This window comes from Mytilus californianus, unplaced genomic scaffold (assembly GCF_021869535.1).
Source record: "Mytilus californianus isolate M0D057914Y unplaced genomic scaffold, xbMytCali1.0.p SCAF_6, whole genome shotgun sequence".
Classification (NCBI taxonomy): Eukaryota; Metazoa; Mollusca; class Bivalvia; order Mytilida; family Mytilidae; genus Mytilus; species Mytilus californianus.
In genome coordinates this window covers 97,711,868-97,733,154 of record NW_026262712.1, presented here as the reverse complement: position 1 = coordinate 97,733,154, position 21,287 = coordinate 97,711,868, and the positions used below count along the sequence as shown (strand labels likewise).

The following is a 21,287-nucleotide window of genomic DNA, read 5'->3' as shown; positions in this document are numbered from 1 at the left end:
AAACTCGACACATTTGTATTCCGTAATATTGAATTATATAAATACCTAAGACATATATATAAAATGCCTGAGGCATATATACATAGGCGTATATATATACCCAACAGTATCGAAATGTTTTAAATTATGTGCTTCAAACCTCATGAAACCGCCTACGTGAATTTGTGGAAGCTTTTGCGCATCGAATACTGGAGGTCGTGCGTTCCATCCGCAGTCGGATCAAACAAAAAACACACACACAATGGTATTTGCTGCTTCGTCGCTAAGCAAGATGTATTTATGAGTAAGTATAAATACGTGAACAGTCATTTCCCTCGTACAATTTAAACCTGAAATAGTATTCCACTGAGCATTGGGATGAGCGACACCGACGAGTCGTTCCAAGCAACTGTCCCAACGTATACCTACAGTCAGTTAATGTATCATCTATAAATTGTTTTATCTTGATTTAAAAAAAAATGTAAGCTATGTAACAATGATGCGATTGGTTTTGATTTATAACCTGCGTATTGGAGGCAGTCAATACAAAGTAAAAAATAGGAGTAGAAATAAACGACTGGTTTGACCAGAGTCAGAATTACACATCCCGTGTAGGATGATATTTCTGTGCACTGTTTACTAGCACGTTAAAAAAATCCGCCTTTATATTTCAGTTTAGCACCAATTTCATTACATAAACATGTTCTCGTATAGGATATGTATTTTAATTTGTCACTGCACTTTAAACAGCCATCCGTCGTCGTCGTCATCGTCATCGTCATCATCATCATCACCATCATCATCATCATGTTCTCGTATAGGATATGTAATTTAATTTGACAATGCACTTTAAACAGCCATCCTTCGTCATCGTCATCGTCAGCAGCAGCAGCAGCAGCAGCAGCAGCAGCAAAACTTACGACAATGTGTCATCGATACACAAAGGGTATTTCCAACGGCACATTTACTAGAGTGTAGAAAAAGAAGAATGGCAATTAGTTCCTTGTGTGATATGTGGACTATACAATGAATATCATCTGTTTTCAATAAGCCTTGGATCTTATTAACTATTCGCAATGTCATCATTATCCACTCGAATGATTGAATGGGTAACATCAACAAAAATGATTGAAAAATCTGTTACCTAGATTATTTTTAGTTTTACAATCGCTAATCATGTTTTATTATTGTGTGAATTCATTTTATCGAATAATTAATAAAATGAAAGTGTTTATAGAAATAAAAAAGACATCTATATGTATCGTTTCATAATTAACCTCTTTAATTTCTTATTTGATGGGTATGTCAATCAGTATAAGCACCCCACCCCTTTTCGTGGCGGCGGTTAAATTATATCACTTTTGTATAGTGGAGTTTGAATTTTGTGATATATACAAAATAGTTATCTGTTTGTTTTAAATGCTATGCCAGCCGGGTATCCATAAGCATCATGTAGTGTGTTTTCACCGTAAACCCAAAGACCAAATCGAGTGCCACCTGTATGATTCATATAATGTTGCCCAGGAGAAATTGGTAAACTAAATGTACTATAATGATCGGTCCCGTTAGAAATATTATAAGCACCATCTATTGTAGTCAGCTGACCATCGAGTGTAAATCCATCGAGAGCACTCGACTTTACACACACTGTAATATGACTTTTCAAATCATCGATAGCAGGTACTGCAAAATCATAGTTAGACATGTACTGGTTCACGCCATGAATCGTCATCATGAAAACAGTACCTGTACCTTTTGGAAGTTCATGGGGTATAATCATTACCAGAAAATCACGATTATCATGGATATACGATATTTTTCTATGAGTAAAATCAATAAACTTTCGTTCATCTACATGCCGTGTCAGACGATTATTGCCATCATGTAGACTCAAGGTCGTTTCCTTTGGGCAATACACACGAACAGTACTAGAAGGACGTGTGACTATTTCAGGTATTACGTAAAAGTTATCTATTTGATTCAATGGAAGGACCATTTCTAAAAGTTCATTCAGATTGTCGTTTCCTGTGACTTGATTGTGAATACTGCTTGTCAACACACTTACTGGTTTTGTAGCTTGTATGGTCGTTCCCGATAGGTCTGACGAATGGGAAAGCTTAAACGAATGAAACCTATTCAACACCAAAGAAATCACATCATTGTTGTTGTAATTTACATTTTTATACTGCAACGGTCCTTTCTCCATTCGTAAGTTTATTTTCACTGTAGTTCTGTCTTCAGTTGTAGTAATCGTCAAAGCGCTGTTAGCACTACTGCTGTATACTTTAAAGGACGGAAGAAGATAATTTGTCGACAAGTATCTATTCGGAATTGCCATATATGCTTCTGTTGCATGGCCGTTATCATAATCTTGTATTCAATAAAGAGAAATCGGAATGGACGATTGCACTTCCATGCCTACCTTTTCAATGCCCTCGCTAATGATAATGTTGTCAATAGGTAGATCAAATGAGTACTGAGTATTGGTAAATCTGGTTGTTTTATTAGTATTATCAAAAAATGTGTACCGAGATAACCATCCACCATTTTTCGAAGCTACTAATAGTTTGGTTTCATGAATGTGACCCTTTTCTGTAAACACAATTGTAAATTGGACACCTTCAGAATCTGAAAATAAAAAAAGATTTTGTTTTAAAAATGAATATGATACAATAAATGTACGAATACATTGGACTTTGTTGATTTACTCAGATACTTAGATTTCGTGTAAAGCAAATCGTATTAGTCAGACATTGATTGCCTTAGTATAGAATATTTATCAAATTAAATGATATTGCAGAAATATTTATGTCTCTAAAACAAAAGTTTTGCAAAATCAAGATAAAGAAATTTGTGTACTGATATTTTTACAAGAAATTGTAGCAGCTGAGTTGACAGTAATCATTGTAGATTGATAAAAAAAATTGATTCTTTTCGACATTTCGAAAAACACAGTAGCGCTAGGGTTCACAATGAATATTGTATAAACAAAGAGTACAAACGAAGGAACGCACAAAAACTATATGTCTCAAAATGAACGGAAAACAACACCTAGGTCAAGTGATAAAACAAACAGACTAATACTAATAGAGAAAAAAAAAAAAAAAAAAACGCTACACATAAAACTAAAGCATGAGCAACACGAAACCCTCGAAAATCGAGTTGTTGTCGTCGGGTCAACCAAAAGTGTAAACATTTTGTTATTCAAAAATACACAATCTTTATGTTGCTTATGGAAGTTAAAGGACAAGGTTCGATTTGGGGCCAAATTGGCCCTAAAATCAAATATATTTCATTTTGTTATTAAAAAATACACAATCTTTATGTTGCTTATGGAAGGTAAAGGACAAGGTTCGATTTGGGGCCAAATTGGCCCTAAAATCAAATATATTTCAAACTGTCTCGGATTGTTAGAATTAAATGTTGAATGTATGTGCTTTAATAAATACCCAAATACTCAAGATTTTGACTTCTTTAAAATGACAGTAAATTCTGTAAAATTTGACAATTATGCAAAATCTTTATTTTTTGTCCTGTACAAGCGTACAAATAATATAGAGCAACACGATATTTAAGCAGCAATTGTATTTTTGTTTATCTTTTAATTTACAAAAAATACAGTTTGGACCACGCTTGTCTACATTTTGTAACAGAAGGTTTAATCTTATCATCGGTTGGCAAACGAACATTGGTTAATAATATTTTCAAAGATTTCGGTTGTCGCTTACTTTTTATAATATTTTTATTTTCCGAGGCTTTTCTATTTCTTGAGTTACGATTTAACGTTGGTAAATTTGTACAAATAATATTATATGCCTCACTATTTCTTGAGTTGGTTGAAACGTATGGTATTTTCTTTAGTTCTGGTCGTTCGTATAAATAAAAAGATGTGGTATGAGTGCAATCTAATTCACAATGTATAAAAAGCTGGTTGTTCGTAGTTCACTGATATCAATTACTTTGGGTCTTTTATTCCGTTGTCTAATAATGTAATTGGGTAATTATTGGGTAATTTCTATCTTTAAGTAATTGACGTAATTCGGTTAAACAGATATATTGTATAAAATTATCCGATGCTATTGTGCAAATTCGTTTTGCTAAATTAAAAGGGATATTCGTTCTGGTATTTTTAGGATGACATGAATTAAACAATAAATATTGTTTTGAATCTGTTGGTTTGTAATATGTGTTTGTCTCAATGCGGCAATTTGTTTTTAATTTATGATATATCTAAGAATGATAATTTATTGTTACTGAATATTTGCGTTTACGTTATTAATAATTGTCTTGAAAATTAGAAGTTTTTCTTCATCTACATTCCGTAATATAAAGCAGTCATCCATAAATATTTTCAAATTTTTAATTAAATAGTTGTAGAAAATATGTCAAAGTTTTTCAATTGATTGTTCATAGATTTTGGGTTCTAGATGTCCCATCACTAAATTTGCATATGTTGGGGCTACTTTAGTGCCCATAGCAATTATAGACTTCTGTCTGTTTATAGTGTTATCGAAATTAAAGTAGTTGTTCTGAAAAATACATTTCAGTCCTTCAATAATAAAATTTTTGTTTATTCGTTCTGGAAGTCTTTTGGACATTTATCAAGCTAAAATGTAAGAGCTTCTATTCTATAGTCATGCGGTATAGTAGTAAACAGATTAATTACGTCAAATGATACTAATATAGTGTCTTCACGTACAAACTTTGGTAAATGTTTCAACATATCTAGGTCATCTCTTATAAAACTATCTATGTGTTTTGAATACGGTTTCAATGATATATCAATAAAGTTGCTCAAATGATGGGTCCCACAAGCTCGACCGGCAACAATAGGTCTAAGTTTTAAGTCATTCGGACACATAATATTTATGAAAGGAGATGATGAATCCTTTCAAGCCTCACTTAAAACTTTACTTGCGTGAATTTTTGGCAATCCATAGAAATTACTCTTTTTGCACATAACGTTTGAAATGTAATCAGATTCTTTGCTGATTCGACCCTTAAGGCATAAATTTGTCCAAACTATAAGATTCTGTGTTATCTGTTTTTTTTTTTGTTTATATTTTTTTTGTTTTTTATTATAATCAAATAGCTGAAGCATTGATAAGATTTTTTTTTAAATAATCTACAAAGATTACATAATTACTACGGTGCTTCCTTTATCTGCTTCATTGATTACAAGTTCATCGTTATTTTTCAATGTATTGATAAATATATATATTTTTAAATATACTTTTTCACTTTTTTGGTCTTTTGGAAAATGTTGTTTGTGCTGTATTTAGACACCTCTAACAAGAAATTTGTTTTGCATGCACACGTATAAAAAATGCGATTTTTATCCAACGCAATCATAGGTTTGAACGTTGTTTTCAAATTAGACTTGTATTATATTTACCTTCGGGTTTATATGATCCGTTCATCCTATTTTGACTCCTCAAAATTCAAGAGTCTATCCTAAATTGTGGTAAATTGTATGGCTTTCCAAATACCGTTTCGATTCCTAACATCACTGAAGAGACATTAATTGTCGAAATCCGGATATGGTGTACAAAAACCTTTGCACCTTTTGTTTGCGGTATATCATCTTTTCCGCAAGTTTATTGTTTTCTGTTTAGTATTAAATTTTTAATTAAGATCCATATATTACATCGGTGATCCGTTTATTTGGCAATCGCCAATGGCAGTCAGCAGGGTTTAAGAACATTTGTTGTTCGACCTGTTAGTCAAATGCGTTTTGTTAAAATATACTTTTTCACTTTTTTGGTCTTTTGGAAAATGTTGTTTGTGCTGTATTTAGACCCCTCTAACAAGAAATTTGTTTTGCATGCACACGTATAAAAAATGCGATTTTTATCCAACGCAATCATAGGTTTGAACGTTGTTTTCAGTTTAGACTTGTTTATATAAATATATATATATTCTTATTCAAAAAATCACATAACAGCTGGTATGTGTGCACGCTTTTCTTCGAAGTATATAAGGCTGTACCAAAAATATGAGGAAGAATAATGAAAGTGCCGTTAGTTGATAGTCATTCAACAGACTTTACAATTTCTAGAATTGAAGTTTGAAACGTTGCTGTACTCAACTTCAGTGTAGTAATAAGATATATATTTGTTTTCTGTTGTCTGAAATTGACAGTGCTACATGTATTATATTTCCATTTGACTTTTCTAACTAGACAAACCTTTGTCACAAATAAAATAATATGAAGGGAACATGCAAATTTAGAATCATATTACTCTGTCATCTGTAAGGGGCATTTAATAAAACAATAGATGAAACAATCTCAGAATTAATCATTATGTTATTTCATTAAACTTGTTTTGGTTATCCTATAACATATTTATATGTTGACTCTTTGTCTGGTTTATTTGTTTCCCACTTGCAAATACATTACATAAACAGGAGTGCTCACACTGAAATGTCTCACCTGCTTTCCTGATCACACAGTCTTTTAGATAAAGATTTTACTACAAATAACACAACAACTTTATAGCTGACTATACGGTATATGTTTTATTCTCATTATTGAAGGCCGTACGGTGACTAAAATTACTTTTATCTTCTACATTTGAAATCTGGGGGATAGTTGTCTAATTGGCAATGATATCACATCTCCTTATTTCTATACGTACGTCTTACAATTATTTCAAACCTACCAAATATAGTTGACCTATTGCATGTATTATATGAGCTAAGGACCAAACTAGTACTTGACATTTACCAATGAACTATGAAAATGAGGTCAATGTCAGATGATACATGCCAGACGGATTGTAACCATTATATACACCAGATATAGTATAGTTGAACTACTGCTTATAGTATCTGAGAAATGCACCTAAGCAAGTAACTTTAACTTTGATCACTGATCCACGAAATGAGGGAGAGGTCAGATGCACCCTGTCTTACCGACATTAAGACCTTGCAAGGATTATATAGATCAAATATCATTGTCCTATTATTCATAATAATTGAGAAATTCACATGACAAAAAAAGTAAACAGTTTTTAAGCATTTGCCGAACCATGAAATTGAGGTCAATGACAATAGTCATAAGACAGACTGAAACTTCGTAACATAGGGTATCTGTATTCAAATTATGAAGCAAAAAGGTCTTCTACCTGAAAAATAACGAGAGACAAAAAGAAGTATACAAGAAATTATAAGAATTTAATGTGTGAAGTACATCTGAGTGATGTGGTCCCTTATTCTTCTTCCATCATTGGCTCCATTATACACTCAGTCTGCATTAATATTGGGCATCTTTTCTACTTGATCTTCAGGCTCAAGATCATTCAACCAAAATGCTATATTGTGCAGAATGGCACAAGCCATGTTAATGCTGCATACCCTTTCAGGTTTCATACAAATCTGTAAAAAAATAATAAAATATTGTACACAAAACGTTACTCTTTCCTGAATTTTGTGAGGCAGAATATTAATTTTCAACATGTTAGACTGTATTATGCAAGGTTATTTATTTTCAGGTCTTACCAGTACAGGATATTCATTTTCAAAATCATCCTGCCCACCTCCCGCCCCCAAAAATAAAATTGTTGCCTCCTAAATCACTGAGAAGGGGTTATCATGAAAAATAAAAAGGATATTTGAAGAATAAATATTTTAATCAGAGAGAAGGTAAAAATGGATATTTGAAAAATAAAATATTTTAATCAGAGAGAAGGTAAAACATGGATATTTGAAGAATAAAATATTTTAATCAGAGAGAAGGTAAAAAATGGATATTTGAAGAATAAAATATTTTAATCAGAGAGAAGGTAAAAAATGGATATTTGAAGAATAAAATATTTTAATCAGAGAGAAGGTAAAAAATGGATATTTGAAGAATAAAATATTTTAATCAGAGAGAATGTAAAAAATTAGCATCCCCCCTCCACAGCCCTAAAAGTTAAATAGCTGTTCCCTAAGGTTTTGTTTCCAAGTTACAAAAGCTCTGTCCTTGGATAACATAACATGACCTTCTTTCTATTTTTTTGGGGGGTTTTTGGCATCTTAGTTTGTTAATTATTGGTTTGAAACTTTTTTTGTAATTCAAATTGTTATAAGAATTCTCCTGATAAGATAAGCATTCAAAGATGGTTAACAACTGGATTTTGAGGTATTGGTTGCTTTTACAGTATCTATAACATCTCATATTTTAAAAGCTGATATATTTTGATCAAACTATTACATATCATACTGAAAACTGAGTTGCAAGTCATATCAGTTTCAGCCGTTAAATTGCAGTGGATATTATAGTAACGATTCTGAGTAGTAATGTTGTTACATGGATATGGATTCTTCTTGTCTACATTATAATTAATTGGATACTCCAAAATATTTTTTATCAAGATTATGGAGATTTCTTTAGATAAATTGGCCAATGACAACAAAAAAAGTATTAAAAGTAAGATTTGACTTAACATATGTATGAACATACCTGCGAAGTCCTAAAGATGTGTGCATCATGTGCATTTCCTTGCCAAGATGTGTTGATGTTTTTTACATTTTCCTGTGAAAGAAAATAGTGAATTTATAATAGAGCACAGGGAATTCTCAACTAGCAAAACCAGTTAAACACAAAATGTAGGGCATGTTTTTCTTCCAATTGAATTGATATCCACACACACACACACACACACACACACACACACACACACACACACACAAAAGTTCATCTCCTACTTAGTATCTGAGACAGTCACACTTAATATGCTATATATTTATTGTCCCCAATTCCATTGAACCTGGGAAAAGTATTACCAATATACCAACATTCGTATATGCGTATATCATATATTTTTAATGGTACGAGTATGCATTGGTTCAAGTTAAGAACGAGTTGACAAGGTACGAGTTTGCAATGGTATTAGTTGACTTGTTTCCCTTTAATTATTTTTGTTTTTGCTATAAGGGACATCACACTTTTGTAAACATACCATCTGCATCACACACAGCCTGCACATTGATGCTATGGTACCCTTTCCTGTTGACATATGAGGCTTCGTCAGTGGTAGGTGCCTGTATTCTAACATGGGTACCATCAATGGCTCCAATTACATTGGGAACCCCTCCAATTTCACCTCATACACAATGCAGCTGTGGTTTCCTTCATAACCCTTGACACTGTGCCTTGGTCCAACCCTTTAAAAAGAAATTGTTATTGAAACCATGATGACATTTGAAGAATTTGGCAACATAGATATTGACATTAAAAACAAATAAATGTATACAAATATAAAAATATAATCAATTAAATTCTTACCAAGTGTGTCTCCAATAACCTGCAGGAAACTTCCACTGGCCAAAAATCTCAGTGATTTAAATCTCAGTGTTATCAAGACTTGCTGCTCTACAGAGAGAGCATGATTTCTCCGTGTCCCTCTCTCTGTAAATCATCCCTAACCAGGTCTGAGAGCACCAAAATACTGCGTCTGCCAAATCTGTATCTTGCCCTTAGCTCCTCGTCAGTAAAATCTAAAGATAACGCATCTTTGTTGCGAAAATGTCTTCCTTGGTAAGGAACATTGTGTGTTGCAAAGGCAGTAATGTTTAACGCAGTCGTTAGTATTTAATCATGGGTAAAAAAATGATTAAATTTAGCGAGATTTTAACACAAAATGTAACGATATTATTTTTGAACAACACTTAACATTCTCGTTAAATTATAACGACACGTTAACGACAGTTTAACGCAGTCGTTATGCTATCGAAACTTATGAACAACCGGGCTATAGTATTAATAGGTCTGCTTGCGTATACATATTTGCTTTGGAGTTTATATTTAAGCGGGAATATTGAGGAACACAGGATAACAAAAATATACAAGCTCTTTTTAATTTTCTTCGCAATAGAATAACCTAATAATGGCAAAACAGTTAATGTAAAATTTAGAACTTTGACATAATACTTCAAACTTAGACGACGTATTGAAAAAAAAACATCACTGGTTTGCAATAACCGACCCCTATTGTATGTTCAAGTTACGTACGCGTGTATTTTCATTTGTTCACCATTGTGCTGTTTCGCATCCTGACAGTAAAAGTTGTAGAAGGCTAACAGATTTGATTTTCGTAAAAATTGGAGAAAACTGTTAAGAATACTGAAAGATTGCACACACAAGAAAGAAAGATGTCAGCAAGAATACTGTTGAACAGAAAAAGAGAGGCGGATATGCATATTGAAAAAAATATTGAAAGAATAATGTGCGATGTTGTAGCCTTCATTTCAATTGTGAAAGTATTTACACTGAAAACTACTAGTATATTATTCTGTTACCTCGTTCCTCAATTTATATAGTTCGTTGGATTATATTCTTATAATGTAAATAAGAAGATGTGGTATGAGTGCCAATGAGACAAATCTCCATCCAAGTCACAATGTATAAAAAGTTAACAATTATAGGTCAAAGTACGAAGTAGCCTTCAACACGAAGCCATGGCTCACACCGAACAGAAAGCTATAAAGGGCTCCAAAATGACTAGTGTAAAACAATTCAAACAGGAAAACCAACGGTCTAATCTATATAAAAACGAGAAAGAGAAACACTTATGAACCACACCAACAAAACAAACGACAACCACTGAACAACAGGCTCCTGACTTAGGACAGGTGCATATAAGCGAGCTGGTTTAAACGTTTTAGCAGGCGCTAACCTTCACCCTAACCTGAGATAGTAGTGTAACATTACAACATAAAAAGACACACTATAAAATATCAATTGAAATGGCTTAACTCGATCAAAAAGACATTTAAACAAAAACAAGTAAACATACGCTGAACGAATAATTTTGATCTATGGCACAATATAAATACAATATTAATAAAAAAGATGTAGGAACATTGTCAAAGAGACCACCCTAACCTGGGACAAAATGGTGTTAAATAAAACAAAGGTGGCAGGTACCAGTTTTGGTGTACCAGAACATGTGTCCCACTCAGAAATTTTGTTATAGTTAAGCAATGAGGTATATAATTACCTCATGTGGACTAACAAAATAAATGAATGTAAATTCTAGGCTATTATATTACATAAGTAAGTAGTTGCATACACAGGTTGGGGATTTCCTTCACATATGGGTCCAATCAGAAGTCAAAACTGTGGTCTTCTCACTTGACGGCATCCAATCAAAGTTGGGGAAAAAATTCAGTTTTATGTAAACAAAAATATCTTTAGATTTTGATGGTAGGGATAGGTGCGGACAAGGCTCTAATTCATTGAATATCATTTATCTCTTGAATTTTACCTCAAATTCTTGTCTGGTATTAGCAGAATTCTGAAGGTGAGGATTCGATTTGTATCAGAGCATCACATTTTTTGCCTTATTTACAATGCATTTATAAATCTCAAAATCTCCATGCTGGACAGACACCCAAATTTATAGGTTTTCTATATATTCACATAAGCACGCAAACATCTTAGTTACTCGAAACCATACATTTTATTTGTATATAAGCATGAATGATTTTTCAAGAAAATTAAATCATAAATCCATGAAATTCTAAAGATTTATTGTAAAATAACTGGTTTCTGTCATCAAAGTACACAGGTAAATTTAAATATAATAATTTAGTTGTTAGGAGTACGGAAATAAACATTTTTTTTTGGAAAATGACGCAGTCAATTTTCCTATACCGTTGACCAGAAGTTATTTACCGCTTCCAAGCCGCTTTCCGAACTCGGTTCCGTATTTTACATACTTATGTACTAAACAGTTTTTCATTCTTAACCTGTCCACATGTTTATTGTTATTAAATGGTATTTTGAGCTATCCCTATGGTATATTTTTCATATGTATACGATAAAATTGAGAATGGAAATGGGGAATGTGTCAAAGAGACAACAACCCGACCATAGAACAGACAACAGCAGAAGGTCACCAACAGGTCTTCAATGCAGCGAGAAATTCCCGCACCCGGAGGCGTCCTTCAGCTGGCCCCTAAACAAATATATATACTAGTTCAGTGATAATGAACGCCATACTAAACTCCAAATTGTACACAAGAAACTAAAATTAAAAATAATACAAGACTAACAGGCTAGAGGCTCCTGACTTGGGACAGGCGCAAAAATGCGGCGGGGTTAAACATATTTATGAGATCTCAACCCTCCCCCTATACCTCTAGCCAATGTAGAAAAGTAAACGCATAACAATACGCACATTAAAATTCAGTTCAAGAGAAGTCCGAGTCTGATGTCAGAAGATGTAACCAAAGAAAATAAACAAAATGACAATAATACATAAATAACAACAGACTACTAGCAGTTAACTGACATGCCAGCTCCAGACTTCAATTAAACTGATTGAAAGATTATGTCTTCATCATATGAATATCAGGCACAATCCTTCCCGTTAGGGGTTTAGTATCATACCATCATAACATATATGAGAAGAACATAACCCGTGTCATGCCAACAACTGGGGTTTTTAAATAAATGTGTGTAGTGCCGATGCAAAGACCCTATAAGTGAATCAATATTAACGCCAAAATATGCAATCTTTAATGACCTGACAACAGAATCGTAACTATATCCCTTCTTAATAAGTCTATCTAAAGGTTTTGTTAGCTTCAGAGGTGAATACTGACATTTTTGTGCTTTATAAAGAATATTTCCATAAAAAATTGGATGTGAAATACCTGAACGTATAAGAAGTCTGCATGTTGAGCTATATTTACGAATGATGTCCTTATACCAATGATAAAATTTAGTAAATGTTTTGACTAGTTTGTGATATCGAAAACCCTGGTGTAATAATTGTTCAGTAATACATAAATTTCTCTCGTTAAAATCTAAAACATTGTTACATACACGAGCGAATCGTACAAGTTGAGATATATAAACACCGTAAGATGGTGACAAGGGAACGTCACCATCTAAAAATGGATAATTAACGATAGGAAATGAAAAATCATCTCTTTTATCATATATTTTAGTATTAAGCTTTCCGTTAATGATATAGATATCAAGATCGAGGAAAGGGCAGTGGTCATTGTTAGTATTAGCTTTATTTAAAGTAAGTTCAACAGGATAAATTTCTTTAGTATACATACTGAAGTCGTCATTATTGAGAGCCAAAATATCATCCAAATATCTAAAAGTATTATTAAATTTGTGTATCAGATGTTGTTTCGATTAGTCTTTGCTGATTTTTGTCATAAATTGTAAATCATAGCAATACAAAAAAGGTCCGCAATAAGTTGTGCACAGTTAGTTCCCATTGGAATTCCGATAGCTTTTATGTGCATGTCTTTACAATCCGTAAAAAAATCAGAATATAAATAGCTCCGTTTTGTTATGGTTTTGGACTTTTTACATACCAATGATAACCAATCGCTAGACATAATAGTTCTTGAAAGAATGTCAACCTTTCTTGTCAGCTGAACTTAAAAATTATTAAAAAAAATATTATCCACGCGGTGCGTATGTATTTTGTTTACAAAGTTATAGCTGCAGACATAGGTCAAATATCGTTCAATTAAAGAACAAAATGGTGGCTTTTGCAGAAGTTTTTCTGCCAAAAAGACTTTTTTTCTTTCTACATTTTTTCACTTTAAAAAGAATTAAAAGATGCAGAAACTTTATGAAAGGAGTAGACAGTGCTCAATAAATCATTCCAAAAGTATTTAAGGAAAGTTTTACCCTTTCTCTGACAACGTGGTCTCGTCCATTTTTGAAACATCTACGATTATTTCATTACTTTTTCTATTTCAAATAAACTGTTGAACCTGTATTAATTTGAGAAAAGCATTCGCGTTGTCCATTACAAGTCCGAATTTTTCGATTACTTGTCCTTGCATCCTTTTTTTCAAAATCGAATAGTGGATAACTAAACTAGGAACATATATACTGTTCCCAGACTAAACAAAAAATTCTTGTAAATAAATATAAAATATTGAGATTTGCCATCCACTTTTCAATAATATTGAATAAATATTATTTTTAAATCAATGTTAACAGTGGATGGTTTGGATTAGGAATGGCATTTAATGATTCATAAAGAAAGCCATTAGTGTAAACAGGAAGTTGCATAAGGGAGATAATTTTGGTGGACAAAAGTGCTAAAACCAGAATTGTCAAATCTTGTAAAATATTTCTGGTGGCAATAATTCAAATATTCATAAAATTACCAAACACAACTTTAAAAGGCGGTAGTAATTTTTCAATTGGCAAACATTTCTTTATTGATAATCCACCTTTAATAATAAAAAAAGACTTCTTAAAAAAAAGATTTCTATCATGTTCATCTTGGAATATGATCAACTATGTTAGCCTTTTTTAAACACATCTTTAATAACATTTCAGAACTTATGGAAAGAGTTATTCCATTTCTTCCTTTGATATTAAAGGATATACCAATTTTAATTGCAAAACTGTAATTTGATAGATGTAAATAAAAGTTAATGAAAACATTCCAATTTTGTCATTGAAAACCGTCTTTAAATATATGTCAGTAAATTATGAAGCTGTAAAGGATATATAACTTGTTTATAAGTCAAACAACTAAAAGTGAGAAAAAAAGATATACCTACTGTGCTACATTTGGGGACGGGTGGTTATGAAATCAAATTATTTAAGTTATCTAGGCATTTTAATTTTAAAGTTTAATAATAAAAATGTCACTTATTTGCATTTCTGTTTATTCAGATGGCACATGTATAAAAAATGCAGGTCTTTGTCTATTTAGTATAATATAACCAAATCAAGTTATAGATAAATGTAACATCAAGTCGCAAACACGAAACTTAAGGTGAATCAATCTAATATCGCGCGCTTACCACAGCGCTATAAAAAAATCCTAGGGAGAACACTGGATTGTATTGTTTTTAGAGTTGTTTGAAACACCTTTCCTAAGAAATAGGTCTAGCTATGTCCTTATAAAAAATGAGGCTATAATGATGTAAAATTACCATATTTACATTACAGCTGCATTTTTTGCATTTAATATATATTATATATGTACATGCACATAGAGAACAACAGATTAAATGCACATGGGTTTAATTACCATCCTAGGCATTAATTTTAATAGGTGGCATCAAATAGGGCAGATTGGCCTATATATGTGGTGTCCCCATATCTACTCTGTTGTTCCTAAGTCTCAAAATTCTGGTTGCCCTGGCTAAGTCCTCAACATCTTTCTTTTCTAAGTATAGATCAGCAGCTCCTCTAAGGATTAGTAATGGAGCACTTTATATATAGTCCAGTGGTTCAGTCCTGTCTTTTTTGTCTCTCTTATTTTTATATTTATATTATTAATATTATATTTCTTATATTTTCTTGTAAGCCACCAGGCCACAACTCCTCTTTTTCCTATGGTGCCTGAAAACAATGAACCGGTTTTGTTCATTGTTGAGGTCTGTAAAGGGACTTATAACTGCCAACAGCCACATTATTTGGACTCTGGTGGATGTAGTCTTGAGCTACTTCTTTGTACAACAGAACAACCAGTAGTCATCTTCACTTCACATATTCATATATATATATCTTGACAAACAAATAAAAAAGCCATAGACATTGAAAACAATTCATATCTATTCTATTGTCAGTCAGCCTACCTACCATGAACTGAAAAGTCTCCTAAGATTCAGTAAGTAAATTATGTGAAAATCAAGACTTGCATCAAAAATATTCCAATATTAGAGACAATAAGTAAGTAGTTACATACACAGGTTGGGGATTTCCTTCACATATGGGTCCAATCAGAAGTCAAAATTGTGGTCTCCTCACTTGACGGCATCTAATCAAAGTTGGGAAAAAAATCAATTTTATGTAAACAATAATATCTTGAGATTTTGATGGTAAGGATAGGTGCAGACAAGGCTCTAATTCATTGAATATCATTTATCTCCTGAATTTTGCCTAAACTTCTTGTCTGCTATTAGCAGGATTCTGAAGGTGAGGATTAGACTTGTATCAGAGCATCACATTTTTTGCCGTATTTGCAATGCATTTATAAATTTTAAAATCTACATGCTGGACAGACACCCAAATTTATAGGTTTTTTATATATTCACATAAGCACGCACACATCTTAGTTGCTCGAAACCATACATTTTATTTGTATATAAGCTTGAATGATTTTCAAGAAAATTAAATCATAAATCCATGAAATTCTAAAGATTTATTGTAAAATAACTTGTTTCTGCCACCAAAGTACACAGGTAAATTTAAATATAATAATTTAGTTGTTAGGAGTACGGAAGTAAACATTTTTTACAAAATTAATAAATTTGTTGTTCACAGTACGAGTACAGAAGTGAAAATTTGTTGTCATACTAAGTACTTTTACAAAGGTGGTAATATTTAATCTGTTTATGTGTTCCTGATTTAGGAGGATTATTCATCTTTAATTCGTATAGGAACTTCAAAATATTGTTACCATCGTTATCTGTTCCCTTTCTTACACATATGTCGAACTGAACTGCAAGGTCATTACAGAACTGGAGAACATTTAAGGACAAACGTCATCTAGGACACAATTAGTGGCTAACCACAGAGTGAGTTACATTTATAACTTTATATTTGATGCCTTCAAACGATCATCATCTATTTGAACTCTTTATCCGTGATATACCAGAAATTTCACTATTATAATTGCAACTTAATTTCGCGTTCAATGGACTGTGCTATTATTTATATTTGACATTTCATACATTATAGCATTAATTCAACACATTGTAAAATTGTATTTCATTTTGTATTTTCAGCCTTTTATCATTTGTTAGATTGTTTTAGGAATAAAGTATCAGCACCTGATAGTCTTTCATGCTTGAACCCAATCGTCGGTTATACTTAATGGTCAGGACATTACAATATCGTGTAAATAAATGATTTACTATATTACTTACTTCCTAAGCATTGCATTCCATTCCAGTGTTCTGTACCGCTGCATTGACAATAACGATTTTCACAGGTTAACGTTTCTTTACATTCTCGTGTTGATGAGCAGGATTCATTGAACCTTTTTCCTATAATTTTAAATCATGAAGTGTATAATCTACGGTCAATATAATAATTGCTCAAAACTCCGTAAAATAAGTTTAACCAGTGTCTGAGCAGAAAGTTCAGGAACCAAGGTCATGTCAGAGAACGTCTCGTCCTATTTCTAAAAAAGTTCATTGGAAGATACCAAGACCTTGTTGATAAATATTCCGTATCAACTTCACAAATATTACACGATGGTCTTGAAGTATAGATTCTAGGTACTGACGTTGTTTATCATCTTAATTAAGTGTTAAAGTCCACCCCTTTTTTTTCGTTGTATATTTTTAATCTTTACTGTATATCCATATACTTATGTTGTGGATCGGTACTTATACATTTCGCCATTGTGTTATTATGCTATGGTCAATTTTGAGTTCTTGTCTTTCATTTTTGCTTATGTACTTTGTCTTTATGCCATTTTGTGCTTCTTTGCTGAAACAGTTATTTGTTTTTGTAGCGATTAAGATTACTAGTATATTACAATGTTGACTGCTGTACCCCATTTTTTTACGTTTTTACCTATTATGTCTGTTTGTTTTGCTCACACATTGTTGTCAATATAATGGAATTCTATGCGACTGTCACAAAAGTAAGAGGTTTAGCTAGCTATAAAACCAGGTTTAATCCACCATTTCTACATAAGGAAATGCCTGTACCAAGTCAGGAATATGACAGTTGTTTTCCATTCGTTAGATGTGTTTGACCTTTTGATTTTGCCATTTTATAAAGGACTGTCCGTTTTGAATTTCCATTGGAGATCGGTTTTTTTTTGTTGGTTATTTTACTTTTTAATAATAATATATTTATATAATAAATAAAAATTTTACATCATAATCATACTGATGAAGGATATCTGTTATCCGAAATATTTATATATAATTACAATTAATGTTTCCTTTTTTTAATATTGGTGTTCGTTTGTACACTCTGTAGGCGTTAATATAATTTATTTATTGTGTACATGTATCGTTACTCGTGACTATCCAGCGCCCTCGTAAGAAAGATTGTTGACTTATATCTAGACGTTTTATATATAATATATGAGACAATATCTGAAAAAGTATAATTTCCATGTTCTATCTTTCACCAGCAATTATTTTTTTATTCAACCATCTTTTTGGAAAATTTTAAGTTTCAGTATTAACTAAAGTATATAATGCACCAACCCTTGCCAATTAAACACTCATTCTTATATTTCTTCCAGTAAAATATTGTAATTTAAATGTTCAACCCCACCCCCCTAAAATCATGTTGTCCCCTGTGTTGTATTTGGAAGGCAATATAATTTACATCAATTTAGGATAGACTCTTGAATATGGAAGAGTCGAAATAGGATGAACGGATCATATAAACCCGAAGGCAAATATAATATAATATATATAAATGCCTAAAAAGTGTACAAAACAACACCATTATTAAAAAAAGGAAACATTAAATGTAGTATATATAAATATTTCGGATAAAAGATATATCGAACAACGCTTGTACATTTCTAAAATTTCAAATATGACGTAGGTTAGGTATTTACAACAAAGACTGCATAGATATGCTTCTATCATAGATAGTAATGTGCGATATGAACTGGTACATTTCTAAAATTGCACAGGTGACGAAAGTTGAGTTATTACAACAAAGACTGTGTAGAAAAACATTTCAAATGAATATCACTGACCGATTTGAGCTGGTTTAATACTCAAATTTCAAATTTGACGAAGTAAAGTAATAACAACAGAGGCTGCGTATTTACACATCCCAAATAAAATTTTTAATTTTGACAAAGGTTAGGTAATTCACCGTGGCTGCGTATTTATACATCCCAAATGAATAGCACCCTGTAATTAAAACTGTAATATAACCCAAATGAAAAGCACTGCGTGAAGTGGAACCTTTTCATTGATCCCATTTGGTGCCAAAGTGTTTTATTTTCTTATCCAAAATCTTTCCCGAGTGAGTCTATCTTCCCTAGACCAAGCAGTGTTGTGGTCTATGATTGTATTGGTCAGTCGATTGAGATCTGCCTTAGTGTGGCCAGGGGATCTCAAATGTCGACTGAGAGGAAGTTGCTACGATGGCCATTCATATGTTTGTGAAATGGCTGTTCTGACTCGCCAACATACTGTTTACCACATTTACACTGTAGAAGATACACAACATTAGTAGTCTTGCAATTAACATTGCAAAATATGGTGTATTCCGTACCATTGGAGTGACTGTTAAAAGTCTGGGTATTCAGTATTTGCTTGCAATCAAGACATCGTTTGTTTCTTGCAAGGGATGCAACTGTACAGGAATTATCATCTACTCATCTCTTCAGTATAATTACAGGATGCTAATCTATTTTTAGAAGCATACAATCACTTTGAATTTATAATGAGACATTTCTGCCTTTGTGTAGTGACAACTGTAAATTATATATATATTTAACTTACCCTGCTGCAATGATACATTTTCTTCCTTCAAGCTGCTAGTTTTGTTTTCTATTATTTCTTCAATAACATCTTTCATTATAGTGCGTATTTCTGTATTGATCTCCTGTTTTATATATGCTTTAAGATACTTATTAATCTGTGAAACGTCAATATCGGCCTTCAGCGATGCTTTCATGTTATCCACCAACGGTCAATGCTGGTAATCTACACACGCAGAACAATCGGTTCTGCAATGAAAACCGTGAGAGGATTTTCCGGTTATGCTTGAGTGGAGTAATTGTCAACGCTTCGAAAGGTATGTACATTTCTAAATCGCAATTTTTTAATTCAACTGATCAAAATATTGAAAATCGGAGAATGCTATGCTGTGGTGAATACTTTAACGAAGAGACACATATATCATTTACTGTTGTGCATGGAGTAAAACTCCTACAAAATCAATCGTCCCACGAGTAATTGCCGAAAAAAGTGACATTTAAATTTTGAGATGGTTCTATTAACAGACCTACAAGTTCAAATTTAGATTTTTTTTCTGTCAACGGGATTGAATGTCGTTTTGGGTGGCGTGTACGCTGTCCGAAGTTGATAGACGTCTTAATAAATCTAAAAACTGCCAATTTTCATTATTTCATGCGTGAGGGGATCGGTTCTGATTGAGGACATCGTGAATGCGTGAGGGGAAGTGCAATCATATCTTTATATCGAAAAATGCAACAATCACTTCAAAGATGGGCAAGTTACTTGCATAGTTTTATTGAAGTTCATACTAAATATGAATTGACAATGGAAATGGCTACAACGTAAATATAAGTGGATTTAGATTAGATTTAGGATTGACTATGTTTTTGTTTTCTCGTGTGCATGTATTAAGACTTAAAATCTATGTTTAGTTGTGAACGATGCAGAGCAAATTCTATTTCCACAACAGATAAATTTTGGAGGTGATCTTGTGCCGCATCTTTCTTTGTGTTCCACCAATGTATGCTGATAGGAAAACTCCCCTCCACAAATGTCACATTTTAATTTTTCCGCGTGCTTCTGTCTTATATGCGCTCGGAGACGGCACAAAGTTGAAAATTCCTCCTGAAAATCATTTGTGTTACACAGCATGAAAAGGCTTGGCTCCCAAGTGGACCACAGATTCATGCCTTCTTTTACTATCTTTAGATGAAAATGTCTTGTCACAGTAGCTGCACTTTGTGTCTAGTGTGTTTTCATGTACCAGCTTTACTTGGAAGTTCAGCTTTGGACGTTGAGTATATGACTTATCACACTGCAGACAATGGTGGCGTGTTCTATCCATCAATAACATAGATTAAAGTCTTTATACATGCACACGAGAAACAAAACATAGTCAATGTCAATCATAAATCTGTTTACCACTTATATTTAACGTTGTAGCCATTTCCATTTCCATTGTCAATTTATATTTAGTATGAACTTCAATAAAACTATGCAAGTAACTTGCCCATCTTTGAAGTGATTGTTGCATTTTTCGATATAAAGATATGATTGCATTTCCCCTCACGCATTCACAATGTCCTCAATCAGAACCGATCCCCTCACGCATGAAATAATGAAAATTGGCAGTTTTTAGATTTATTAAGACGTGTATCAACTTCGGACAGCGTACACGCCACCCAAAACGATATTCAATCCCGTTGACAGAAAAAAAAACTTAATTTGAACTTGTAGGTCTGTTAATAGAACCATCTCAAAATTTAAATGTCACTTTTTTCGGCAATTACTCGTGGGACGATTGATTTTGTAAGAGTTTTACTCCATGCACAACAGTAAATGATACATTTGTCTCTTCGTTAAAGTATTCACCACAGCATAGCATTCTCCGATTTTCAATATTTTGATCAGTTAAATTAGAAAATTGC

The 21,287-nt window shown here is 32.6% G+C and overlaps 1 protein-coding gene across 1 annotated transcript; it reads right to left on the bottom strand.

The window, feature by feature from the left end:
* Window positions 1-75: 75 nt before the first annotated feature.
* LOC127705387 (IgGFc-binding protein-like) lies at window positions 76-19,626 on the bottom strand. The gene is made up of 3 exons (XM_052209694.1): window positions 19,402-19,626; window positions 16,837-16,956; window positions 76-2,607 (listed from the first exon to the last, which is right to left on the bottom strand). Exon 3 carries the CDS (start codon window positions 2,315-2,317, stop codon window positions 1,382-1,384), a length of 936 nt encoding a protein of 311 aa, XP_052065654.1. The 5' UTR covers window positions 2,318-2,607; window positions 16,837-16,956; window positions 19,402-19,626; the 3' UTR covers window positions 76-1,381.
* Window positions 19,627-21,287: the final 1,661 nt, after the last annotated feature.